The sequence below is a fragment of the Gavialis gangeticus genome, unplaced genomic scaffold, assembly GCF_001723915.1.
Source record: "Gavialis gangeticus isolate Ggan-Ray unplaced genomic scaffold, GavGan_comp1, whole genome shotgun sequence".
Taxonomy (NCBI): Eukaryota; Metazoa; Chordata; order Crocodylia; family Gavialidae; genus Gavialis; species Gavialis gangeticus.
This window is the reverse complement of record NW_017729013.1, coordinates 577,779-604,265: the sequence shown is the minus strand read 5'-3', so window position 1 is coordinate 604,265 and position 26,487 is coordinate 577,779. Positions and strand designations below refer to the sequence as shown.

General features: G+C 42.2%; 3 protein-coding genes across 4 annotated transcripts in view; 2 read left to right on the top strand and 1 right to left on the bottom strand.

The window, feature by feature from the left end:
- The window catches only part of CCT6A (chaperonin containing TCP1 subunit 6A), a 14,156-nt gene extending 5,514 nt beyond the window's left edge, over positions 1–8,642 (top strand). Inside the window, exons 3-14 of the mRNA XM_019511358.1 lie at positions 430–564; positions 1,126–1,299; positions 1,495–1,598; positions 2,619–2,729; positions 3,229–3,388; positions 3,630–3,712; positions 4,546–4,642; positions 5,213–5,360; positions 6,907–7,040; positions 7,178–7,280; positions 7,800–7,872; positions 8,280–8,642. Coding sequence (XP_019366903.1) covers positions 430–564; positions 1,126–1,299; positions 1,495–1,598; positions 2,619–2,729; positions 3,229–3,388; positions 3,630–3,712; positions 4,546–4,642; positions 5,213–5,360; positions 6,907–7,040; positions 7,178–7,280; positions 7,800–7,872; positions 8,280–8,352 — 1,395 coding nt within the window. The 3' untranslated portion in view covers positions 8,353–8,642. The remainder of the gene's footprint in view (positions 1–429; positions 565–1,125; positions 1,300–1,494; positions 1,599–2,618; positions 2,730–3,228; positions 3,389–3,629; positions 3,713–4,545; positions 4,643–5,212; positions 5,361–6,906; positions 7,041–7,177; positions 7,281–7,799; positions 7,873–8,279) is intronic.
- A 1,521-nt stretch (positions 8,643–10,163) lies between these two features.
- On the top strand, positions 10,164–18,761 carry SUMF2 (sulfatase modifying factor 2). Its single transcript, XM_019511355.1, has 9 exons — positions 10,164–10,354; positions 11,949–12,105; positions 12,560–12,674; positions 13,824–13,868; positions 14,720–14,870; positions 15,328–15,383; positions 16,492–16,576; positions 17,182–17,347; positions 18,279–18,761. The coding sequence occupies exons 1-9, from the start codon at positions 10,270–10,272 to the stop codon at positions 18,382–18,384; spliced, it is 966 nt and encodes a 321-aa protein (XP_019366900.1). The 5' UTR covers positions 10,164–10,269; the 3' UTR covers positions 18,385–18,761.
- Positions 18,570–26,487, bottom strand: part of PHKG1 (phosphorylase kinase catalytic subunit gamma 1) — an 18,647-nt gene continuing 10,729 nt past the window's right edge. For both annotated transcript variants that reach the window (XM_019511353.1, XM_019511354.1), the window contains exons 6-10: positions 25,473–25,636; positions 24,875–24,965; positions 23,672–23,825; positions 23,119–23,244; positions 18,570–21,739 (exon numbers count right to left, since the gene is read on the bottom strand). In XM_019511353.1, coding sequence (XP_019366898.1) covers positions 21,488–21,739; positions 23,119–23,244; positions 23,672–23,825; positions 24,875–24,965; positions 25,473–25,636 — 787 coding nt within the window. In that variant the 3' untranslated portion in view covers positions 18,570–21,487. The remainder of the gene's footprint in view (positions 21,740–23,118; positions 23,245–23,671; positions 23,826–24,874; positions 24,966–25,472; positions 25,637–26,487) is intronic.

The following is a 26,487-nucleotide window of genomic DNA, read 5'->3' as shown; positions in this document are numbered from 1 at the left end:
CCCCCAGGCCCTAACTCCTCTGCCCCCCCACACACTTTCTTGCCTGAGCAGGGGGTCAGGCTTGACAATCCGCTGAGGTCCCTTGCGACAGCCCTCGCATCTGTGCAGCTTTGCCGCCGGTCCCTCGCCTGCTGGGATCCAAAAATTAGCCAAAAATTAGAATCTTAGCAGAACTGGTTAGTGTTAATGTAATGTATAGTTTGAGAAATTTCTAACAGTCCTCTGACTAGCGTTGCTTTTAAATAGACAAAAAATAACTATGAAGATGTACAATTTGTCCCAGCAAGATGATATTAATGACATCAGTGTTGGCAATTAACATTAATCAATCATTAATGTTGATCAAGATGACATTAATGTTAGTTTCTTAATAGTTAAACCCTGCTGCATTATTGTAGGAATATCACTTAGCTGCTTCTTTTTGTTTAGCAAATCCAACACCCAACAGCCTCCTTAATAGCAAAAGTAGCAACAGCTCAAGATGACATCACAGGCGATGGTACCACTTCAAATGTTCTGATCATCGGAGAGCTGCTGAAGCAGGCAGATCTCTATATTTCTGAGGTATGGATAGAGCTTTGGTTTTTGTAAGGGAATGAGTAAACATCATCCTTTAATGCTTTTGAGTTTTGACTTTGCTGTTAATATGTCTTGTACCTGTTGTGTGTTTTGGTTTTTTTGTTTTTTACTCTTCTGTTGGGCTTTAAAGCTTTTGTCATAATTGCATGACACTAAATAGTATTTTACTCAAGTAAAGAATCATCTTCATGTTAGAAAACTTGAATTGATGCCTATTAATTCATACTGCACAGTGAACACCCAAGTGTGCTTCATAAGTTCCCTTGGTCTTAATTCTGTGCTAGAATAATCTGTGCTTTTCCTCTGCATTAGAAGGAGCATCTTCCTTTTACATGTATTCAAAAGGACAGTACATTTTATCTTCATTGTAGTATGTGAAGTCTAAATTGCTTTAGTGTTTATCATCAAGGTCATTGTTTGGGTAGCAAAAATTTGAGTGGTCTGAGTAATACAGATTTGAAAATAACAAGTAAGAATGCCAGTTGGAAAACTGTTGCCTTGTTTTGTTGCTTAATACCATTTTATATTTGTTTTATTGAAAAATAGGGCCTGCACCCAAGAATAGTCGCAGAAGGATTTGAAGCGGCAAAGGCAAAGGCACTTGAAGTTTTGGAGCAGGTCAAAGTATCCAAGGATATGGACAGAGAGACGCTTCTAGATGTTGCCAGAACATCTCTGCGTACTAAAGTTCATGCTGAGCTGGCTGATGTCTTAACAGAAGTAAGTGTACACATTTTTTATCTTTTTTTTGAACTGTACTTTCATCCTCAGATGAGGAACTCTCTAATTATCTGACACATTAGATAATTAATTAGGGGAAGAGAGGGAGCATAGAAAAACAGGGGGAAATGCTTATCCATTTGCTTTTATTTGATAGCTGAGCTTGTTGTATGATAGTGGTCTCTTGTGTTTCAGGCTGTAGTAGATTCCATTTTGGCAGTCAGAAAACCAGATGAACCTGTTGATCTCTACATGGTTGAGATAATGGAGATGAAGCACAAATCAGAAACGGATACAGCGTACGTAGTTATACAAACAATAAAATACAAAACAAAAACAAACCCTGCTTGGAGGGGTATTGGTAAGGTGAACCTCAGTTGCTTTTAAATAGTGAAAAGCTTGAGGTCCTTCGCTTGGTGTTGCTTTTTTCATGCATCTTTAAAATAGCCTTTCTTACCTTTTTATGTTGGGTGGGGGGAACTGACCACATGAGAAACTACAAAACAGGAACATTGCAAAGTACATTTGGAAAACTTCCTGTAACTTCCTGCAGTTTTGTTCATCTTCAGTGGGAGCTCTTAACTAGAGCTTCTTAACAAGAAGAGACGGAAGTAAGTGAAACTGTTCCTCTTAAGAGTTTAAGCTCCCTCCCGTTTTAAACTTGACAATCTGACAAATATGCCTGCAGCTGGTTGGTCATGGATGCAGGCATACTTCCAACATAGGACAAGTGCCTTGGTAATATACACATGCCTTTTTCTCAGAGCATTATACTTTTAAGTACTTTCAGACTGTCTGAAAGACACGAAGCGTTCCCTTTTTCCTTTTACACTAATTGAGCTCTAAACTCTAAGTCCATTTCTAGTGGAGATAAACCTGAACTACGAAGTGAACAGAGTTTTAACCCTTTTATCATTGTTAGTGTCAGAGGGCTGAATCCAACTGACATGGAGAGAATTTATAATGCTATCGTAATTGCCCGTTAACTAGGTAAATTGGGACCACAGTCATTCAAAAGCCTCCATAAGGACAAGCTTAATCAGCAGCATGGAAGAATTCTGCATTGGCTTTTTCAGTAGCTTATGCAGTCAGATGCTATGCTAGGGTATATTTCCTTATTACAGTCCTAACAACAGCCTGCTTTACACAGAGTAGGCATGTCCATGGAAGTGGGATACATGATCCAAATTATTTTTATACCTACAGGCATGTAATCAATGTTTAATATGCTTTGCTATGAATTTTGTTCAACTGCCTATCATGAAAACCCAAATAAGGATGAAGAATTTCTTACAGGTCATCTAACTGATTCTTTACAGGCTTATTAAAGGACTCGTTTTGGATCATGGCGCTCGTCATCCGGATATGAAAAAAAGAGTGGAAGATGCTTATATACTTACTTGCAACGTATCTCTAGAATATGAAAAAACGTAAGTGTAAGCCAGAGACTAAAAGAAATCGGAGAATAAGTATTCCAAAATATCTGCGTAAGATAAGCTCAGCTGTGTAAAAGAGGAAATAAAAGCAAACAGCACAGAATCTTATCCAGATTTATGAAGCTGGTAAGGGGCCAGTAAGCTTCTGGAGTAGGTTATTTGTTTTTCGAGATGTTGGCCATCTCACTGACTGACAACTTTTTAAAGTCGGTAATGTCTGTGTGTTCGGTGTACATTGATAGTGAGCATCTCCAAGTGTATGTCAGTCATGGGTGTCTTGATATGTGACTACTAAAATACTATTTTACTCCTGTACTGAAAAACGTCATTTTTGTTTTGCATATATTCAGAAGTACAACAAATATTTTGTGGTGCTGTACTATGCGACTGTTAAACTGCACTTTTATTTAAGATACCTTCTGACTAAATTTACGTGTTCTTTCCTGTGAGTAAATGATTGTCATGTTTTTCCCTCAACCTCTTTTCATTTTAGAGAGGTGAGCTCTGGATTCTTTTATAAGAGTGCGGAAGAAAGAGAAAAGCTAGTAAAAGCAGAAAGAAAATTCATTGAAGACAGAGTAAACAAAATTATTGACTTGAAAAAGGGAGTCTGTGGTGATTCAGATAAAGGATTTATCGTAATCAATCAGAAGGTAAGATAAACAAGCATGGGAAATAACTGGAAAAATTACTTCTCACACGGTGGCACTTCTGGCAGGCTTAATGCCTTGGTGTCCATTAACTGTGTGATTCACACAAGCCTTAATAAGGGGTAGAGATATTTGCTTTCAGATATTCTCATAGTTCTTTGCTAAGAGGAAGAATTGGCCCTTTGTGCTGGTCTGTGAATTTATTTTTACACTTTCTTAATAGAAGCTTTTCTCTTGTTATTAGGGAATTGACCCATTTTCATTAGATACTTTGGCAAAAGAAGGAATAGTAGCTTTGCGAAGAGCAAAAAGGAGGAACATGGAGAGGTAAGTTCTTGAAAAGAAGACTTGCTTTTCCAGAGTTTGTCTGACTTTATGTAACCTTTTTCTTTTTAAATAAAGCTTGAGTAAAATCTACCCATACTTCTAACTTGTCTAGTTCTTAAGCAGCAATGACTGTCAGTTAATAGAAGTTTAGATATTTTGATGCATTTAAAAAAAATCCTATTTCATGTAATGATGATGTTGCCAATAAATTCCAAATTCAGAACAATTAGCCCTCTTCTGCACTATTCTGAAATTATTCACAAAGTACATCCACATACAGTAAAAGCTTTGTTATCTGTCACCCATGGGGAAGGGGGGGCAGTGCCAGATGACAAAATATGCCGGTTAATTGAGAGGCCCCAACAGGTGTCTTTGCCCGTTCGGCCGCCACTTCTCACCGTGTCTGGGGCATCGCCGACCCTCCCGCAGGCCCTGAGGGACAGGGAGGCAGGCCCTGCGCAGCCTGCTATGCCCCAGACCATGAGGGCTCGGCAGCGCAGCTTGCTTTGCACTGGGCTGTGTGGGGTTGGAGAAACTGGAAGTGCCGTGGTGGGCACTTCTGGTTTCACTTTACCTGACAAGCTGGCATGCTGGTTAATAGAACATGCTGGCCTGTAAGGCGCCAGTTAACGGAGCTTTTACTGTACTTCACATCCACCATGAGCTATTTAATATAAGCAGGGCCACTTAAGTTTGCTTAATTTCTTTCAAGCTATGTGATGTGATATTCCTAACTCTTCAGTTTGGTATGAGCAAAGATTCCAACTTCACATTAAGTTATTTTATATTTAGTTATGTATATAACACCATCGACTTGTCTTATCTTCTTTCAGACTGACTCTTGCCTGTGGTGGTATGGCCATGAATTCTTTGGAGGACCTCACGCCTGAGTGTCTGGGACATGCTGGGCTTGTCTATGAGTATACATTGGTATGTATGACCTTGAGTTTGAACTTAACAGGTACACTGTTGGCTCCTTTTCAATGTCTGCATCATTGCTTTATTTCAGGTTTTGCTGTTAATGCTTAGTACTCTTAAACACAGGGAGTTCTGTGAAGGCATTTAGACACCGATGATGATCCAGTTATGATTTTGAGAGTAATATTGGATGTCTCATAAAAGTCACTGCCACACACTAATTGCCAGAAAAATATATGAAGTACACTGTGGGGTGATGATGGAAAAACAAAAACCTGAGGAGGGGGGGGGACAAGGAATAAGTGTGTTCTTTATTGAAAGTAGAGCTAGGATGACATGAAACCTGCATAATTTATAAGGGTAAAGAGAAAAATCTCTACTATTCCCCTTTTCAAAAGTTAGTGTGAAAGTTAATTATCCCTCTGACTATCCGTGGATCTAAAAATGTACCTATGTTGCTCAATTATTTCGGTTTTTTTTTACATAGATATGCTGTGATGGATGTATATATTTATTTATTTGCTGCTTTATTTGTTCTTGAGCAAAAATCTTATATGAACACACAGTAATATTGTGATACAGGGTGAAGAGAAATACACCTTTATTGAGAAGTGTGACAATCCTCGTTCTGTTACCCTGTTGATTAGGGGACCCAATAAGCATACACTCACGCAAATCAAGGATGCAGTAAGAGATGGACTGCGTGCTGTAAAAAATGCCATTGAAGATGGTAAGTCTAGTCCGTAGTAATTTTTTGGTATAGTAAGATTCAGGGGACCCGCTGACATCTGTAAACTGTTCATTTCCTACATACGTACTTTTCTGCCAAGAAGCATGGATGAATTCTGTGTTAGCTTTATCAATAGTTCATACAGTCAGACACCATGCTAAAGTATTTCCACTTTAACTATTTCTAATGTCATGCTGTATTCCAAGCTGACATGTTTTAAAAAGTGGATACACGTAGTGGATCAGATTTGACTTCAGTTACACATGGTCTTTCTCCAGGGTCTTGTTAGTATTTTGTTAAATATTAATGAATGTAGTAAGTGCTTTTAAAATGCTGGAAGGCAACAATTTAAGACAAAAGGCTCTGAGTGCAGCACAGCAAATTTTAATACTTTAGATCTGGTTAAATAGAGCTTCAGGAAGAGCAGAGAGAGAAGGAGGAAAAGGCATGCTTTGCAACTGAAAAACTTGCCTTCAGCTCGCTATCTCATCAGATTAGCAGGCGTGCCAGAAAGGATTACTGAAATAGAATTCTTTGGCATGGTGGTAATAATGGGTTTTTTAAATATCTTGAATCACTGCTTACAGCAAGCAGTGTTGCTCAACCTGTCCAGTTAAATAGGCTGGATAAATGGCACAGAGTTGGTCTGTGGGCCAGATCCAACATGTGGGAGTCAGTTCATAGATGCGATCCAGTGCACAGGTGTGACTTCACATGCAGGATCCTGTTGGGGTGTGACTCCACATGCCAGAGGTGGCTGTGGCGTGAACTGGCTTGCAGGCCTGCATCATCTGGATGACCGGGTTCCCCCATGGGGCCAAATACTTAACAGGGGAGCAGCAGCAGTGTTAACTGCTGAAGGTCTTGGAGTGGTTAACCTCACTACTGGTTATGCTGCCACCAGATTTCCAGACCTGTGGAGAGCTCCGCAGGCTAGATGAGACGGCTCTATGGGCTGGAATCTGGCCCATGGGCCAGAGGTAGAGCACTACTACAGTAAGATATTAAAGGTAGCAAAATTGCTGCTTCTCCTCCATGCCAACATCTCTTTTCAGAAGGGAAAGTTTTTTGAATCAAAAAGTCTCTCCTTTTGATATGCAAGAACTGCAGATTTGTTAATGTAGAAACTGTAACAGCTGAACTTTGGATAATTCCTGTAAGTGTTATCTATCATCTCATCTGATTCTTCTGCTCTTTCTGCTGAAACTAGTTCAGCTGGACTACAGCAACTACTATCTAAGCTTTAAATAAGGGACAAGGAGACTCTGAGTAAAAGGCTATTCTTGCTGTGTCTAGGCATGAGTTATGGGGAGCATGATAGAAACCTAAATACTTAAGTTGGTTTCATTTCTCACCTTTCTCAAAAAGAGGTTTGATTGTGTTTGAAGAGCACCTGTCGTGGTGGATGCTGTTTTAGACACAAAAGCCTGTGAGTTTCATGAACATTTTGTACTGATATATATCCATTAACATGAATCACGTGGTCTCATTGCTTTGTTTGACATCGCTGTGTAATGGCTCTGTTTATTATCTTCCTTACATACAGGCTGTGTAGTTCCAGGGGCTGGTGCAGTAGAAGTGGCAATTGCTCAAGCTCTCGTTAAATATAAGCCCACCATAAAAGGAAGAGCCCAGCTTGGAGTCCAAGCTTTTGCTGATGCTCTGCTCATTATTCCTAAGGTATAAAGGAGCTCTTGACTGGAGAAGTAGATAGCAAGCAGTTAGTTTAAGCTAATAGAAAATTAACATTAAGGTGGATTACTGTTGCAACAGCTACTTATTTTTTACATAATCTATCTCATCCTCTTTCTTAAAAGGTGCTTGCTCAGAATTCTGGCTATGATTCCCAAGAAACCCTAGTGAAAGTTCAGACAGAACATGCAGAATCAGGGCAACTTATTGGAGTTGATCTGAACACTGGTAAGAATCTCCTCTTAAAAACCCCATATTGAGACACTTGTGAATAAAATAAGTTGGCTTTTGTCTAGTCAGCAATATAGTGGGGTTTTTGAGAGAAGTGAAAACTTATTCTTTATGGCAAGTCTGTTGCACGTTAGCTTTTTGAAGGTTTTGCAGGATTGGGAGTGTTGTTTTAAGATTCCCTGGAAGTTATTTAACAACAGCTTTTCTTGATGGTAGATAGAGTACTTGTTGACCTGTTGCCTGCTAAACAACGTAGGGCTACTTTAGAGTTAAGTAATATGAAGCTTGTAATGTGGATCTCTACACATTTAAATGTGACTACATGCAAAGACTAGATGTTGGGGGGGTTTTGTATGAAGATGTTTTGCCTTTGGGGGCAGTAGCAGCATGCTTCACAGATGACAAAAACCTGCTAATCTCTTACCATTTTTTTTCATAACTCAGAACTTTAACATTTCATTCAGGTGTTTTCAGCTTTATCTGTTGCCTTTATTTTGTGCTTATTTTTATTTCCAGGTGAACCAATGTTGGCTGCAGTAGCTGGAATTTGGGACAACTATAATGTCAAAAAGCAACTGCTCCATTCATGGTGATTTTTTTTTAATGGGTTAACTTTTAAATTGTACAAACACTTTGCTATCCAAGTTTGATGAAATTATTTGAGACTTGATTATTACATGAAAGGCTTTGGTTTTTATCCTCCATTTTGCAATGTACAAGAAAGGGGAAGTAGTTGTTTTACACTGTCATACTCATCCTAAAGTATGTCTCCTCTCCAATTGGAAACAAAGAAAGAAAGCTTGATCTTAATTGGCTATTAGTGTTTTAGTGTTGTTTAAATGACTGAGTCTAGTGTAAAACTTTAATCTGTTGGGGCTTTGGCTGGGGTGCAGACTCCTAAGGAGAGAAGTGGAGATAATGTCCTTGTTTGGATGAATTGTAACATAATACAGCATTTTTAACAGGTTTGTTGTTTTTTTCATTTGATCTACCCAGCACGGTGATCGCCAGCAACATTCTTTTGGTTGATGAAATTATGCGAGCTGGAATGTCGTCTCTCAAAGGTTGAATTGAATCTCTTCTCATCCTGTGATAGTCGTCTTGAGTAGGGAATTGCCTTTTTGAAATAACTTAAAAAAAAAAAAAAAATCCAACTAAAGGCATTTTCGTCCCCAGCCTCCGGTGGATTTTCACAGTAACAGAAGTAGCTGTCCTTTTTGATGCAGTAAACATGGCCCCACACAAAGAATAGTACCTGTTCAAATATTAGGTTCTACAATCAGTTATTTATTTTTAATTGCACTGAAATGTACAATTAAAGTTACAGCATTTCTGCCCAATAAACATTTCTGTTCTGTGGTTTGTTTGTAGCAGTGTCACTTATTTAACTTGCGTTTTGGTTGGAATAATGATACTGGATGAAGATGATGGTACAGCAGTATAGTTTTCCATGAGATATCATTGCTTCCAGAACGTGTCATCTGTGCATCACCTTTCTGAATATCGCTGAACTACCCGTGGTGTAACTTGCTTCTGTTTCTACATATGGGATTACATGCAGCTCCCTGTAATCCGCAACATTTCCCGTGGGATGGGGGAGCCTAATTTAAGAATTTATAGAAGATGCTTTCCAAATGGGTGGAGTGTTGGACTGGGGCAGGGGAAAGAGGTCAAACCTGGGTTCTGGTTCTAGGCGTGGTATTGAACTAGGTAGTTGTTCCCTGTCCCTGCATCAGTTTCCTGTCTTTCAGAATGGGGGTGATAACATTTTACAATGGCTTAGACCTGTGTTGAAAGATGATTCTTCATAGGCAATATCCTAACAACACATGCATATTTATATTTTGAAGTAGACTCTAATAGTATGCATTTTAGCCTAAGGATTTTTCTGGGCTGCTTTTAATACCAATTCACTAATGCAGCATAGGCTGCTGTGGCACCTGGGAGACAGTTGTTGAAAACGTAGACCCTGCTACAATGCTATCAAAATAACAGCAGGTATTCAACTTGATTTTGCTTTAGTTTTCCAATAGCACAACCTTCTAACAGTATGGGCCCTGTTGCCTGTATGTTCTTGGCTCAGCCCAGCAAAGCTAGCTCTAGTCTTGCATAGCTTTTGTAGAGACTTAAAGATGTTAATTTTCCACAAATCTAGTGGTACTTGCTAGTCATTTAAATCTTTGGACTGTTCCAGTGTTGCTTTTCAATGTGGATATGAGTCTGATAACATCTGCTGCTTTCCGAAATGTGAATGGATGAACAAAAAAGCAAAACTATTTCCTTACATAAACCTACTAGAGAAACTGTCCATATGAAGCTTCTTCATTTAAGGAGGCAAAGGGGAAGGAGTCCAGCACTTGTAACCCCATGATTATGTATTCTGAAGTTTTCTTTTGAAAACTCCCTGCCAAAGATTTAAAAACAGCCATGAAAGCAAATGGGACAGCTGCCTGCGCAGATGGAGTACACCAGCAGGGGCCAATAACCCTTTTGGCAGCGGTGCCGCAAATTGGCTTTGTGCCCTTTTGAGGTGCTGTCCTGATTCTCCTCCCTCTGCCCAATCCGCTCTGCTGTCTACTCCCTGTCCTGTTTGCTACTGTAGAGTTTATTTTTGCAGTGGGCCTCAACTAGTGTTGATGTAAATAGTTCTCAGGAAAAACTTGACTTCTAGAAACATCTCCTGTGAACCTAGACTTGTTTATACGTGATAGTGTGGACTGTACAAAGCCATCCTCCCTCCTACGCTGGCTGAGACCATTGATTTTTTTCTTCCCCCCCCTTCTTTCGTTCCTGCGCATGCTCGCTGCGGCCTCCTTCCCCTGTGCAGCCCAGACAGGAGGAGGCGGGGACTTGTGCTGCAAGAGAGTTGGCTGCAGTCTCCTCCAGAGTGAGATCCGGAAACACTTCCCCCTGTGCTGAGCCCTTCTGGGTCGCAGTTCCTCATCTCTTTCCCAATTCACCTCCCTTTCCCAAGTGTCTGGCTCCGATGCTGTCCTTCCCCCTTCCCAGGGGCGTGCAGCTGGCGCTCTCGCTTTGCTGCTATCTGCTAGGGAGCAGCCATGCTCTGCAAGGTAAGTTGAGGCACCCATCCATACGTCTTTCTGCACCCGCTCTCTCCCCCACCCCGTCCACTGCTCTTTGCCTTCTACCTCACTGTAAGGAAGCCTTATAAGCAGCTTCCCCCCTCCCCGCTTTCCTTTCCTGCCCAAAGCTGTTACACTGTGCTCAGCTCAAGGAAGCACTTCCTGAATTGCACCAAGCCTCAAATCATTCCTTTAACCACAGGGAAGCTCGAGGGGTTGCCTTAAGATGAAACCTCACCAGCAGGCAGCTCTGAAAATAACAGTAAACGTTACGTATGTTAGAGCAAAGCTCATTTTAATGGAGCAGGTACAGAGAGACCTGCACCCCCACCTTGCACTGTAAAAGTGGGGTGTGGGTTTCACACTCTTTACTGTCTCTAGGGCACAAGCTGGATCCAAAACCTGAGTCTGTTTAGGGGTCTTGTGCCTGGTCAGTCAGACTAGTGTTTCTCAACCTTTAAGTAGCAAGTACCCCCTAACTTCTGAAAATGTTAATAAGTACCCCAACAGTCAATTTTCCAGGGGATTTTATGTTTACAGACTAATATGTACCATACGTTGGAAGGAGAGCTGTGTATATAAGGCCATGATATGACATGTCTGATCTGCTGTGGGGAGGGTTGCCGTCTTTTACACCAGGGGTGCACTGATCAAGTATGTATTTGGGCTAGAGGTGATGAAGGCCAAAGCTAGGAGGGCTGAACCCAGTGCTTTTTATTACTGGGGAATTTAAAGCACTGCGCAATGTGCGGCACACCAGATTTTTTGCCATTGTTTTGAAAGGAAAAGAGGGCGAGCGAGTGTTGGGGTACCCACGTACCCCCTGCCTGTGTCTTGTGTGCCCCCAGGGGTATGCATACCACAGGTTGAGAAACTGAGTCAGACTCAAGCCCAATTGCCATGTGATGATACAGAAGCTCAAGGAATTCTCCTCCTCACTCTCTCTAGCTGGTAGTCTCAGCCCCTGTGTATTTATTTTTCTCTCTGTTTCTGCATCAGGTTTTGTTTTTATTTCTATTACAACAGCATTTATGCTGGCTAGTCTATATGGAGGTGGGGAGTGGTGTCAGAAGGTGGGCAGCCACTCTGTTTCTCTGTTAAATCCTGAGTCACTTCATGCAACTAAAGGTGGCAGAGCTGGATCACTTGCAAAGGAGGTTCTCTTAGTGGCTAGATACCCTGTACCCTGCATATAAAACCTTCAGAGAAAGACCCGAGTGAATTTCACCGACATCCCAAAGCAATATCCTGCAATGTCCCCCGGCATATAAACTGACATCAAACAGCAGTGACTAATCTAAACCGGCAGCATTGGCCCGTTGTACTGTACGAGTCATCTGAAGTATGAAGTCTACATTTATCTCTGGGATATATCCATTGGTTTCGGTGGAGTCACACCTGGGATGTTTGGTCTACTCTCTGCGAAGCGCTATCAAAGAATACAGGGCAGTATAAATGCCAGGGATAGTGATTAGCCACTTGTCAACCTCCTTCCTTGGGGACGAATGGGCCACTAACAAGGTGCATACAGATGCTGGTGTCTCCAATTAATCTTCTCCTTACGTTGGATCATGTCGCACAGCTTCTGAAGAGGATGGGAGCACGGTTCAGTTGCCTGGTGGGAAGTTCCAGATGGGGACAAATTCACCCAATGGTCGAAATGAAGAAGGGCCTGTCAGGGAGGTGACAGTGAAGGCATTTGCTATAGACAAATATCCCATCACGAATAGGAATTTCAGGTAAGGGCAATATTTTGCATTTGCTTTGTTCATTGGGACCGGATGGAGTTACTAATGGAATCTGGAGACTTGCACGTATCAGGACAAACTGGTAGTGGCTAAAAATTGGTACTTGAATTATTTCAGTTAATTTTCTACTGGAAAGGTCAAAAATCGTATTTTTGGCAGCCTCAGCAGAGAGACTAGTGCATGATCAGAGAAACTGAACTAACCCATCACCTTTACAGGGGATCCCTCCAGATCAGGGCTGAGCAGTAAATGTTCTTGTTTTCTCTCAGAACTGTACCTACTCTGGGGGATTCAAGAAAAACTTTAATTTGCAAGTCTCTCAGTACTGATTTTTGCCAGAAATCCACGGTTGTTTTTCTTCTGGAATATTAGGAAATTCAGTTCTAGATCTACTGTATTGCTATGGGGAGATTGTATAATCCAAAGTGTGTCATATTTACTCCAGGGAATTTGTCAGAGAAAAGAAATACAAAACAGAAGCAGAAACATTTGGCTGGAGCTTTGTCTTCGAGGATTTTGTATCTGAAGAGCTGAAAAAGAAAGTGACCCAGAAACTGGAGGTAATATTCATGTGTTTCTTGAAGGGTGTTATGAAGTGACATGGACAATACAAAGTGGGATCTGTTTGAAACAGTCGAAAAAGCTGATTGTGTGGCTTGTCTTCTGAGTTCAGGGCAATGTGAGGATAGTGGAATAAATAGAAACAGATCTGTTCTTGAAAGCTCTGCAGTTACATGTTGTGGCCCCATGTGGCAAAAGGAGTTAATGTCTCAGCTTGTCTAGTGCAGATGCTCAGAGGAAAAGGCACAAGCCTTTGGAAAGCGTAGGGATTAGAAATGGATTGGAGACTCACTGGGGAGTTTTTCTGTCTTATTTCTTATCGTATTATATCATTTCACTTTGTTGCTATACACTCCAAAACTTCAGGGGAAGATCTTGATGGACATTTTTACTTCTGGGTAATACCACCAGCTTCTGTACCCATTGGAGTCAATGGGTGTTTTGCTGTCGGTGGGTGTGTCCACATGAGACTGCAGCAGACTAATTTGCTGTATAGTAAAGCATCACTGTCTACACATGTGCGGCAATTAGAGCGCAGCAGACTATTTACTGCACTGCTGAATAGTCCTATCAGATACAAGTGGTATGCAGCAGCGCAGTAAATTACTGCACTTAAATACACGTGTGGATGGTGATGTCGGGATTGGTTTACTCTGGCTCAAATTGAGCTGGAGTATATTCAGTCGCATTAATTGCATGTGTAGACGCACCCAGTTTCAATGAGAGAAGGATTGGATTGGCTCTTACATAGTTCAAGACCCCAGTCTGTTGACTTCCGCTTGGAACAATTTGTTGCGGGGGAGGTCAGGTATGACCTCTTGATGGGCAGGAAGAAAACACGTTTTGTTTTGCAGTATTTATTCATCAGAGTTTGAAGCAGAAAGCCTGAAAGTTATTATGGATTTATAGAAATCCCAAGTTCTACTTTTCAAGTCAGATGCCTCTATGCTGTACTGATAACCACTATAGACGTGCCTGTGAAATGAGCCAGTTGATCAGACTGAGCTGCAAAATCTGTTTCCAGACTCAGAAATACTGTTGTTACTTGCTCTACATGCTCCCAAACGTGTGCGGCATGTCATGCCGTCCATTAGGGGGATCTTTAGTTAGTGGGATTGTCTTTAATATGGTTCTGTTTCCTTTCTCAGTCTGCCCCCTGGTGGTTGCCAGTTGACAAGGCGTACTGGCGACAGGTGAGTGAGTGTTTCTTTTAACTGCAGAAGAGGCGGGCTTGACATTTACACAGGAGGTCGGGTGCTCAAATCATTTACTGCAGTTCAATAGGATGTGGGGCCTCATTCCCAAAGGCTCCTCTGAAAATCTGAGCCAGAGTAACTGCAGAAGCAGAAGATAACTAGAAGGGCTGATGACCTGGCAGACTAGGGCACATGGCACCCTTCCGAGCTGTTCTTCCTCATTTTGCCTATCTGCAATAGTTAGGGGCTCTGTGATGGGAACAGCCCTGCCTGTTTGGGAGTGATCACAGGTGATCTGGAGACTATAGTCTTGGCTGTGAATCCCATTAATACCCATAGCCTTTCTAGTTGAAATGGTCCCTGCATGACAAAAGTTAAGGTTTTGTCCCTGTCCCTACCCCAGCTGGGTGCATGATGAATTTCTACCAAGTAATCAGAGACAAGGTGCCCTGCATCATGTACAAGAAGGGTGCATTACCAAGTCATTTAGCAGTCCAGAGTATGGACATGTAGCTTCATGTGACGGAGGATGGATCAGTGATGATGGCATTAACCTAGGACACAGTTCAATCTCTTATTCTGTCACAGATTATTAGTGTAATATTTATCATCATTGCCATTTCTCCCCTTTGATAAAGTAGTGCTTAAAAGGGTGCACCCAAATTTGTCTTCCCATATGCATTTTAGCAGACTTGTTACTGAAACACACAAGTCTTCCATGCAGAAATAGTACAGGATTCTGAAACGTTTCAGTGCCTTCCTGACAGGCAGCATCAAGTGGGTGGGGATGATCCTGGTGGCATCGTGCAGCTGATGGATCTCATCTTAAACTGACCATTTCTTTTCAGCCATCAGGTCCAGGATCCAGTATAAAAGACAGGCTGGATTACCCTGTGTTACATGTGAGCTGGAACGATGCCCAGGCGTTTTGCAAGTGGAAAGGGAAGAGACTTCCTATGGAGGAGGAGTGGGAATTTGCTGCAAGGGGAGGACTAGAGAGTATGTAAGAGAAACTCTTTGATCTCTTTCTAAAACCAAACTGATCCTTCAAGAAGTGGCATTCCTACTGCTTTCTCAATCAGGCACACATTTCTTCTTCACTTGGCTGCAGTCTGGCCTCACTCCAGGGAGAACTGCATTTTGGTGGAGGATGAAGTGCTCCGTGTGATTGTTCATATTACAGTAAAGAATAAGGGGATGCTTTGGGATGAGGAGCCATTGTGTCCTTTGTTTTGTACATTCTTCAGCATTTTTTTCAAAGTTAAAATATTCATTTTTTAATTAATGGTTAATTAACATTTTCTTAATCAGGGATATTGGCAAAAGGGTAAAGCCAACAATTCTTCCCAGTGTCCCAAGCAGGAAAGGACAATCAAGGAAAATTGTTAAAGAGAGGTAAATGAAGAAAACAGACTAAGCTGCAGGAACTAATTGGTCTTTCTTCCCTGTTGGACAGGTAGACTATATCCTTGGGGAAACAAGTTTCAAGCAAATCGCACGAATCTGTGGCAGGTAGGGTCCAAAAACCATCCTGTCTGTTGTGAGTTGTGCTGATGGTTTGTTGATTTAGAAAAATGTCCTTAAGTGACCCTAGAAGGTATTTAGGCAGTAAGTGATACGGACTTTTCTTTAGGATATTGAAAACCAGCTAACGGCTGTTGTCAAACTTGTCATAATTTTATTAACTTCCTCCATGGCTAGAAAATAGGTAATCGCCCCACCCACAAATGGGGGAATTCGGATACCTCGACATTTCAAACTGTTCAGATCAAGAATTTTGTTGAGAAGGCGAGGGAGGGAAATCATGGATGCTGACAGAAGGGACATTTGTCATGCGATTGGCCCCCTGAAAGCACTCTACAACCATGCCCTGACAGAAGTGCATGACTGCAGAGCATTTTAAAAGTGGCCGATTGCATGACAAATTAGCCCTCATGTAATGAGGGATCAGATAAAGGTGCTCCAAGGAGTGCCTTCATCTAACTTCTGTTAGTCCCTGCCTGTGATCAGGACTGGGCTGATGTGCCTAGCCCTGCCCCTGGTGCTGTCTGCAGGAAGGGAGGGGGAATGAGAGAGGGGGAACACTCTGTGGGCTGGGGTTTACCCAGCCTTAGCTGGGCGGAGGGAGGGGTAGTGGACTGAAGCTCCGTGCACCTTGCAGCCCCCTCCCCCTCCAGCTCAGGCTGGGCAAACCCCAGCTTGCAACGCACTCCCATCCCTCATCCCTGCTCCCTTCCTGCAGACAGCACGGGCACTGGGGGGCTGGGGGACAGGTCTAGGGGAGAGAGGCTGCTAGCAGGCAGCTCCTCCCCTGGATCAGCTTCGAAGTGGAGCTCGATTCCCCGGCACCACCACTCCTGCCCAAACAGTGACCTTCTAACTCATGGCGCTTTCCGTAAAATGCCATGAGTTACTGTAGGGAGCTGCACATCTGTCGGTATCCCATGTCTCCCTCTTGGATTGACTGATCCCATGAAAGTATCTTTGTCTGTGATTTACATCTGTAAAGCTATTTCCATTGTTTTAAGTTACATGAGGTTCTATTGGAGGTCATTTTCTTTTGCTTCTTTCTGTGTTGCTGGCTATTCATTCTCCAGAGTGAAACCTTCTCTTCACACAGGGAAATTTCCCAAAGGTTGATACGGCAGAAGATGGTTACCATGGTGTTTCCCCAGTGAAAGCATTCCCTCCTCAGAACAGTTACGGTACAGGACCTACACCTTTGTCTTCCTTGAAAGTTCATCCGTTTGTTAATTTCCATTTAGAAATAATAAAATGAAATATTGTGATGGAAGCTGGCCCTGAAAATCCAAACTAATACATTTCTTGGCATCCTGATGTGATGATACTGAGCATGTCAGAAAACTGTCGTGGTTTTTAATGTTGTTTAAATTGGCTGCTGTAGGCCTGGTATTTTAATGCAAAAAGCCAGCATTCCCTGCAGTGATTAATTTATAAAAACAATGCATTACTCTGTTTTTTTTTATAATGGGTCTCAAAGCACCTTGTTAATATTAACTAACTGAGGCTCACAGCATCCTTTTGAGGATAAGCAAGCAGTATTGCTGCATTATGCAGATGGGAGACCTGAGACACTGTGCAGATAAGAGACTTGCCCAAGAAAGAATGAGAGAGCGGGAAATAAAACCAAGAGTTTCTGACTTCTAGTCTCCTACTGTGGCTATTACACCATCCTTACGATGGTGGCTTGAACACCATAATCCTGAGTGCACCAAAGTGCTTTCAGGAGGTCCATATATTAAAAGTACAGCTGTTCTGTGGATATTCATGAACAATGTTTTTATCTTAGGGCTCTATGACCTGTTAGGGAACACTTGGGAATGGACTGCCTCAGAGTATTTACCTCCTGCAGCTTCATCAAGGCAACCTGCTCAGAAAATGCATGTCCTGCGGGGCGCATCTTGGATTGACACAATGGATGGATCAGCCAATCATAAAGCTCGTGTTACCACAAGGTAAATGAATTTACTGCAGTGCCCCAGGATTGCTTTGTTTTACTATTAGGGTTCCACGATAATTCACATTTATTTCCATTTAGTAAATTATTTCTGAGTTACTTTCTTTTTATTATCTAGCAGTAATAATTTAATTTCTTCTAGTACCAAGCATACTCTTCTAATACCTTGTATTTATCGGAAAATGCTTTTCCACGCCAAGCCATCTCTGGAGTGAAGTGCAGCCAGCTGGTGAAAAGCACCCTGCACAATAGGATGGGAGGGAATATAAATGAACTCCTGCTGAGAGTGATAATAATGGAAATTAGGACTAATATGCAGTATAACTAATGGCAGGGATTTCATCTGTTTTAATTGTACAGACAGTCTCTGACAAAAAAAAGTGAGATTATGTAGAGTTTCTACATTATTCATGAGTAAATGATTAATTGCAGATATTACTGACATTGTTTTGCTTTTGTTCTCAGTGCTAATTATTGTTGGCCTAAAGGAAATATTTTTTAAAACTCTGAAGAGAAACTGCATCACTGCTGAGATCCCTGGAGGCAGTTCTGAACATTACGGGGCAGACTTTCTAAATACTCCATTCCCATTTAGACACCTAGTTTTAAGCATAATTAAAAAAAAAAAAATCTCAATATAGTAGATATTTAGTTCTTTAGAAGATGTAGCCACCTACTTGGGAACGTAAATGGAAACTGAGCACTTTGAAAACATCCCCATAGCTATCATTTTTAAAGTACCTAAACACCAGACGCCCTTCCACCACAGATTGTGCTTCAGTTACACACAAGGTAACTGGGATTCATGCAGAAGTGACTAGGTGGCATTGCATGATTTGTGCTCTGCAGGATGTCAGGCAAGGTATTGTAATGGTCAGTTCTGGCATAGTAAATTGATTCACTTTGATTTGATTTTATTTTTTGCCTAGAATGGGAAACACACCAGATTCAGCCTCTGATAACTTGGGTTTTCGCTGCGTTGCTGATATCAACAATCTCACGACTATGAAAACCGGGAGGAAAACAGAGCTGTGAATAAGTCCCTTAGTGAAAATAACCTCAGACATTTTCTCCTGTGGAGATGAACTGTACTTCCCTGTGGCTGGGTTTGATCAAAATTTAGCAAGTTTTAAAAATTTGCAATTAATCTTCATTTTTGCAAAGGCAGGTTTCAGGCATTGTCTTTTTTTTTTTTGTCTGATAACCTTAATTCCCTGTTGGCTTTTTTAAATGCTGCTGCTCTACTGTCCGCTAACCTCAGCAGCAGCCCCAGTGGACCCAGTTCCGCAAGCACTTCATGGAAACAGTTCCACGGAAATCCAGAGAAATACTCATGAGCAACCTCTTGCCATCTCGAGGGTATTTAAGTGCCAAATATGCAATGATTTAAATTAAAACATGATTGAAATCAATCTCTGCCTCAGTCTTCCCACCTGAAAATCAGGCATCATAAAACTTTACCTACCTCACAAGACTGTTGGGAGAATGGATTATTTCACGGTTCCCCAGGTAGATCTAGGATTTTGAAAAGGGGTTGTGCAGATGGTATGGCACATTGTCACACATGACACAACACATACTTTTCTCCAGTTAAAGAGAAACCAGATGCTTTACTAATATGCTGGGGGCGAGGGTCACACTATACAAAAACAATTATTGGAAAAGGCACTAATTTGCTAGATGACATATAAAGTTTAAAAAACCACAACCAACTAGGCGAAAAACAGTTAAGATGGTCAAAAGACACTGCTTCATTAGTCCTGTAGTCATTATGGTTAAATATATGTCTCTTATTCAGCTCCATAAAACAAAATCTAGCCTTCTTGACTGCCTTGACCGTGCCTCCAAAACTTCACTCTCAGTTGTTTCTGCATCTGAATTAACATGATCGCACTTAAAGGCTTTTAGATAGAACTAAAAACAGTCTGCAAAGCTGTGAAATAGGGACTAACAGACAGGAAAATTGCAGAAAAAAGGATACTTTCAATAGTGGAACATCAAGACCATTAAAAAGGAGAGAGGGCATGTGGAGTGGAGAGAAATTAGTGGGAATCAGGGAGATGATAATGAGCCACGAAGTCAACTGAATCAGCATTGGCTGATAAATGTGGTTGCCCCTCCCAGGCAATTGGTTTTACAAGTTGAGTGAAGCAGGAATGAAAGCACCACTGCACCCTCCTGGATCCATCCCTGCAAATGTCTATAGCACTTTGAAGATAAATGCTTAAGTATTATGGCTGGGGCTACAAAACCATGGCTAAGAGGGCTGGGCCGCTAACTCCCATTGAAATTCAATGGGATTTGGTCATGTTAACGCCTTAAATCTCTTTACTATCCATTCTTAATATTATTCCATGGCTTTATATTAAGAGTTAAAAGTGCTGCGTCTTAACAATTCCCCAGCACACCAGCTAAGTAAAATGAAGCACATTTATTGACATTTAAACAGTTAAATTTAAATGTAAACAGTTACAAAACCATATATATTTATTTCCGAATGCACAGATAAAATAAATAGAAATAAATAGAGCAAACCCACTGGATGTTTTGACCAATGTAAGTTCTATGTACTAGCCACATAACCTTTTCAAACTTCTCAATGAATATGCAATGCATGGGTCAACGTTAGCTGCAGTGTACACTTTCCTTCATTCAATAGGTGTTTAAAAGCCTAAATCACAGCTGTATAAAGTGAATTGTTGCTCTTTAACCTAAAGCATTAAAATCCTGGAGCAAAAATGTCTCCCATGCTTAAAGAGCGCTTAGATATTTACTGCTGTAGCTGAAGCGAGCAGTGCTAATGGTATAACAGTATTTACTGACTAAAAGAAGTGCTACAGCAGATTCTAGTCCCACTTCAGAATACTGCCCATCACTGAAAGAAAGGAAAGAGTGAGCCGAGTCCATTAACGTTAAGGTTCTGAATGCTGTTTCCAGAAGAGTGATTGAATTAAGGAAAATGCAAAAGATCTTGTTTTGGTTGACTTGATATAAATGAACAGAAAAACAACAACAAAACCCAACGAGGGTCAAGCAGAAACTGTTTAATTTTGGGGTTTTTTTAACCTTCTAAAATTTGCTGTAGGTGAACTGCTAAATGAAAAACTTGAGAAACGCAAAATCCAACATTTTGCTCTGAAAATGTTCCAAAACCATTTGGCAGATGTGATCCTAATGCATTAATCATTTCAGCTGGGCAAAATCTGCACTTTTCATGAGAAACTAATCGTAACCAGAAATCTCAAGTTAGCCTCAGCCAGACACGCAGGCCCCAATTCTATCAGCTTTTTTTCAGCCTTGATTCCCTGTACCCACGCTGATTGCAACAGTGTGGGCAACCAGCTCCCGAACTCTAGGGAAGTTTGTAGCAAATGATAACGACAGAAACAACATAGCGCGCCTTACTTCGGAGGCTTCTGCACGGCTGAAAAATAGTTAATTAAATTCTTTCCTGACCAGATGTGAAGGGAGTATGCCCCTGTGTTCTGCCTGTGAGTGGGCAAGGTGATGATCTGAGTAGCACTAATGTTCCCTATCGTCCTTTCTTTTTTGGTTGCTTTTCTCTAAAATAGAGACCAGAGCTGCAGAATACAGATTTTGAGCTGGATCCAAACTTCAGAGCTGGGATTTTGCTTTGGGCTTCTCTGTTTGGTGAGCTGCATTTTAAAGGCTGCTTCCCTCCTTCCCTGCACTTTTGTGCTCAAAAGTCATGCCAAGCCAAAAAAGAGTTGTGTACAAAAAATTGTGTCCAATTCATTTTGGGCATAGCTTGTGGTGCTTAGGATGTCCACGTGCCTCTGCTAAGAGTCTTTTGTACCTGAAGTTAATTGCAGTTGCAAGATTAGAGGCCACTTCTTAAATATGTCCTGAATCAGTATAATATGCAGATTCCTGATGCAGACAACTCATTGGAGTTCAATGAGTCCATGCAGGGGCTGTATACATGGGTAACTCGAAGGACTGAGGCAAAGAAAGGATATCATTATTTGACCCACACAGTGTTGACATGGTTACAAATTGAGATTTTCCTTAGGAAACCATAAAGGAGACTGCTGTTAGTTTCCAAAGGTTTTACTTGCTTAAACTCTTAGCAAACTCTTAAGCTTACTCGCCGTGGGTGCAGCTTTAGTCAGGTAAATCAATATAGCTCTTCCTCTGCTGCTATGCTCATCAAAATGGCCTTGGCGGTGTTCTCAAACAGGGCAGCTCTGTTCTGTGCTTCTCCCTTCTTCACCCAGTGTCCATAGATTCTGAACGCACAGGCATCGATCAGTTTGCGAATGGGTTTCAATGCGTAGGGGTTCTGCGTCACCAACTCTCTGGTAACTGGCTTCACATTCCGATAGGTATAGTATATGCGGACGGATGCCAGAACTGTCAGGCAGATGACCTGAAATGCAATTGGAAATTTCATGGATGCTGAACCCTCCTTCCCAGGCACCTTGGCAAAATTAATTTAATCAATAGCTCATTAGTTTAAACTGATTCAGTCTCTCAGACAGTGTGAAGGAGGAAAGTGGGGCAGGGCACACGCCTAGGAAGACTTCTGCTTAGAAAGAAGATGGCAATAACATTATTATTAATACAGGCAGCCTAATTTCCAGGCCAGAATTTTAACTTCATGATCAGTGTATGGGATGGCATCGACTTACCTATTCTACTTCTTTCTTTAAATGCTTAACCTAATGTTATTATACTACCTAATATTTCTATAACTGTATATATTAGAGAAGGAGAAATTATGTCTCCATATTTTCCACTTAGCACGGAGGGAGATTCACTTCTCTCACCTATGTACTAATTATTTCCTAAGGTTTGTGGGAGCATTTGGTTTTTGGAATCCCTCTCTTCCTGCTCAGCCAAAAGAAAAGTAAGTTACCCTTTCCTTGGTCATAGAGACATAGGGCTAGAAGGGACCTCCAGAAATCATCTAGAACAGCCCCCTGCCTGAGGCAAGATCATCCCTATCCATCCCATACAAACTATAACCTAAGCTCGACATAAGACTACCTTCAAAACCCCTCCTTGTAACACACTTCATCCATTAATGCTTTCAGAAAAAAAAAAACTCTAGGGAAGGGGTGGCCAACCTGTGGCACATGTACTACAAATGACATACGAAAGACCTGGGAGAGGACTGGCAGCACAGCTGTAGATATAGGGCAAGGAGCAGAAAGCAGAGCAGCAGACTCGCAGGAACGCAGAGCAGGAAACAAAGCAGAGCAGCAGATCAGGCGGGGAGCACAGGGCAGAGAGCAAAAAGCACAGCAGCAGATCAGTTAGGGCAAGGAGATTACAGTGGCACTTGGGGAGGATGCAGAGCAAATTTGTGGTACACCTGCCAAAAAGCAAATGTACCTCTTGCAGTAGGATAAGTCAGATAATGAAGATAATGAATAAAATGGTCACTGCTATCATGCTGGCTTTCAGCCAGTTGTTGCTGGCATATCCAGTATCTGCACTGAGGTCTGTCTCCAAATCATTCATATTTAATGGGTAAGCCCATTTTGACTAGCTCCTATTATTTTCTTCCATATTGTTAGAGATGAGTTTGGATCCCTATCTAAGGACCTGATTCTACTCTACTTTAGCCTGGGGGAGCCGGTGTCAGAGCCTACATGCTGGGAAGGGACTATATCTGCTGTCTCAAGTAAATATTTAATAATCAGACTGAAATGTTTATATGGTCTCATGTCCAATATACTTGAAGCATCTCCCATTTAAACAGTTGTCATCAGGATAGAAAGATCTCAAAAGAATCATACTTACCCTGAATTTTCTGAAAGGGCTGAAGCTCCGCACTTCTTCCACGAGGTACTGCTGAAAGAATGGATGAGCCAACGCTTCGCTGGCTGTGTAACGCTTCTGAGGATTCACCACCAGGAAGTGAGAAATCTGCAAGAAAAGCACAGGCAGGTGGATCTTCACTCTGTGGCAGGCCCATCTCTTCTCATTGTTCCCCAGAAGCATTCTGCCAGTCAGTAATGCAGGATACTTACCTGTCTTTATTTCCTCAAGGCTAGAGACAGCATAATGATAGCATTGCCTGGAAATGGCCCTCTGGTTATTTGCATTACACTCAAGCCCTAATCTGGCACTATACCAGCGCACCGTCGGAGACAGTCCCAGCCCTAAACCATCTAAACACAAGACATTAAAAGGCCCAGAGAGATTACGGTAAGTAACCTGCTCAAGGTCACTCAGCATCAGTGACAGAACCCAGGTCCTGACTCCTGCCATTGCCTGTCCATCAGATCACACTGTTTAGCATAGGAGGTGCCCTCCCCTTGTCCTATTCCTTTGGCAGCAGGTGAGCACTTACCAGATCTTTGACCGTGTCCGACCGATCATCCCACTCTGGAGACCCAAACTGGTAATCTCCGCTCATGATCATCCGCAGCATCACCATCTGCTTCCGGTGCCAGAAGGGTGGGGAGCCAGCCAGCAGCGTGTACATGATCACGCCAGTACTCCACCTGCAAACAGCAATGCAGGGCAGTAGCAATATGCACCAGTATCCACCATGCTGCAAGGTGACAGTCCAGTAGAGACAGGAGCAAGCCGCAAAATTCTGATCCAGCCCCGGGCTTCAACTGTCCTCAAGGTCTAGGAGTTTCAGCCTGACAATGCCAGAGGGCCCAGTTACAAAGCTGGATTCAGGCCTGCATAGGCTGTACTGTACCTCATGCTAAATCAAGCTGGAAGGGGCTAGCAAGGGGATCTTGTGCTTTGCACCCATGAGACTAATCAGGGTCCAGTTTAATGTGGGCTAAAAAGAGAGGGCTAACGGTGACAAGGATCGAGTAGGTCAGGGTTTTTTTTGATTGCTCACAGCCGCTCATCTCCATAGCGGCTGCCTCTATTCGAGTCTGTGGCAAAACTACTGACTGCTCTCTTAGCGGGCGTAAAACCAAACTTCACACTTTACTACAGGCTTCACTGAGAAGCCAATAAGACCATACTGGACACCCAGGCAGATGTAGATCGTTTATCACTGTTAGTGGTACTTTAGTGGTTTTTAGCGTTACTCTGGCAAAGCAGCACCGCTGAGGCAGGTGATCAAGTGCTGCTATCTGAAGTGTAGAGACCTGTTAATAACAATCATGGGTTCTCTGCTTCAGATTGCTTTAGTGAAATGAATTCTCATCATACCTCTGCAAAACAGGTGAAGGACAGCAAAGAATCAGAGGCAAAAACCATTGGTCAGAACTGGTATTAAAAGGTTGCCATGCTTGTCTCTGACTCCTGTGTGCAGACTAGTAGCCCATTTCATTAGGCCACCAGTACAATTACAAGATGGCATCTGCTTGAGGCACTAATTTGAGACTATTCATCGGTTCCAGAAAGTGGCAGTTGCTATTCAGATCCTGTGCTTGGTGATTCATTTGTACTAGCAAGCTCATCTCGCACACCCCCTCAACCTAGGCCATGAGAAGTTCTGCAGTAAACCTCAGACTAATGCCATGAGAGGGTAGTTCCAAAGGTAGTAGGGAAGTTTTTTGGTATATAGGCATGCTCTACTTACATGTCAACTTCCTTTCCATACCCTAAATGTTCTTCATCCATGGAGCATTCTAATATTTCAGGTGCTAGATAGCCAGGAGTGCCACAGATTTCTGCAAGAGAAGGATAGGATTTTTCATCTCAGAAAAATGAGTGCTCCTAGATGGAATGTTTCTAGCAACAACACAAGTGTGTTATATAACAGCAACGCGTGGGGACCTTGATATTATATTCCTCTGACGACCTATAACTTATTATTTGAACAGCGACAAAGGCAAAGGGAGCTAGGTGCCTCGCAGCCACCTGTGCCTCTGAAAACTGTGCTCTTAATGGGAAATGTGTGAACATTCAGGAAGGGGAAAGCTAACAGATAACAGTTTGAAAGAGTGCAGCTACAGCCCACTAGACAGAGAGAGCGAGAAAGTGGGGAAAAAGGAAATTGAGGATTAACTTCCTGACAAAAAGCCTGCTTAACTGTCTCCCAGACTCGACAACTGAGACTGGACAAGACTGGAGAACAGACTGAAGAAGAAATCCTGACCTGCCAAGAAGTTGGCCTGGAGAATCCAGCAGGTCATTTCCATCTATTTGATTCCTCTGGGATCAAGCAGTCATCTTACCTTTGAGCTTTGCGTCCTTATTCAACTGACAGGAGAAGCCAAAGTCAGTTAGTTTAATGTTCATGTCATCATCCAGGAGAATGTTTTCAGGCTTCAGGTCTCTGTGGACAATGTTCAAGGAATGGAGATATGCAATCACTTCCAACAGAGCACGCATGATCTTCCTAAAAAAGGGGTGACAATGGAAGAAATCCACCTTTCAGCCACATAGTCCCTCCAAAAGACAAATCCCATTTCCCTCCCATACCCTTCCACCAGTCAGGCCCAAAATGTGGCAGATGCACTTAGTATGCCCTGCTTCCAAGTGGTCAGATGAGTATGGTATAGCTTTTAACCTTAGCCTCTGATACAGTTGGCAGTGGCGGAGATCCCTCACAGTCAAGGATGATCACTCCTTCAGGTAGTAGGGACATTTTTGATCACTCTCTAAAGGGTTGTAGATGAATCCTAGTGCCACAGACTTTCTGGCAAATGCCACAGGTAGTGGTTAAAGGGAGGGTCAGATCACAGCTTTCTCAGTTTTGTTTTATTTCCTTCCATTTATGTCATGTTTCTGCCTCCAGGGTGAGACAATTTTCTTCAAAGTAAGATGTGCCATCTCTCACAAAGCATTGGCATGTAGCCCTGTCCCAGACTAGTTTTTTCCCAATTTGTGGTGTCAATGCCACGCTTCTTAATGTTTGCCTTCAGGGTGTCCTTGAAGCATTTCCTCTGGCCCTCATGTGCTTTGTCCTCGGCTGAGTTGGGAGTAGAGCAGTTGTTTTGGTAAGCATACATCAGACATGTGCACACGACGTCTTGTCCACTGCAACTGATGCTGAACAGTCAATGGTTCCATACTAGCGGTGTCAGCATTGATGAGGACACTGACATTTGTGCAACAATCCTCACACTTTATGCCAAGGATCTTCTCGAGGTAGAGGTGGTGATGGCATTCCAGGCTTTTCAGGTGGTCCTTGTAGGTCACCCAAGCTTTACAACCATAGAGAAGAGTGACCTTTGACCTTACCACCAT

Coding starts and splice junctions, on each gene's coding strand:
- SUMF2 (XM_019511355.1), top strand. CDS start 10,270: ATGCTGTCCTTCCCCCTTCCCAGGGGCGTGCAGCTGGCGCTCTCGCTT. Junction 10,355..11,948: donor GAGCAGCCATGCTCTGCAAG/GTAAGTTGAGGC, acceptor CATGTCGCACAG/CTTCTGAAGAGGATGGGAGC. Junction 14,871..15,327: donor TGCAAGGGGAGGACTAGAGA/GTATGTAAGAGA, acceptor CCTGTTGGACAG/GTAGACTATATCCTTGGGGA.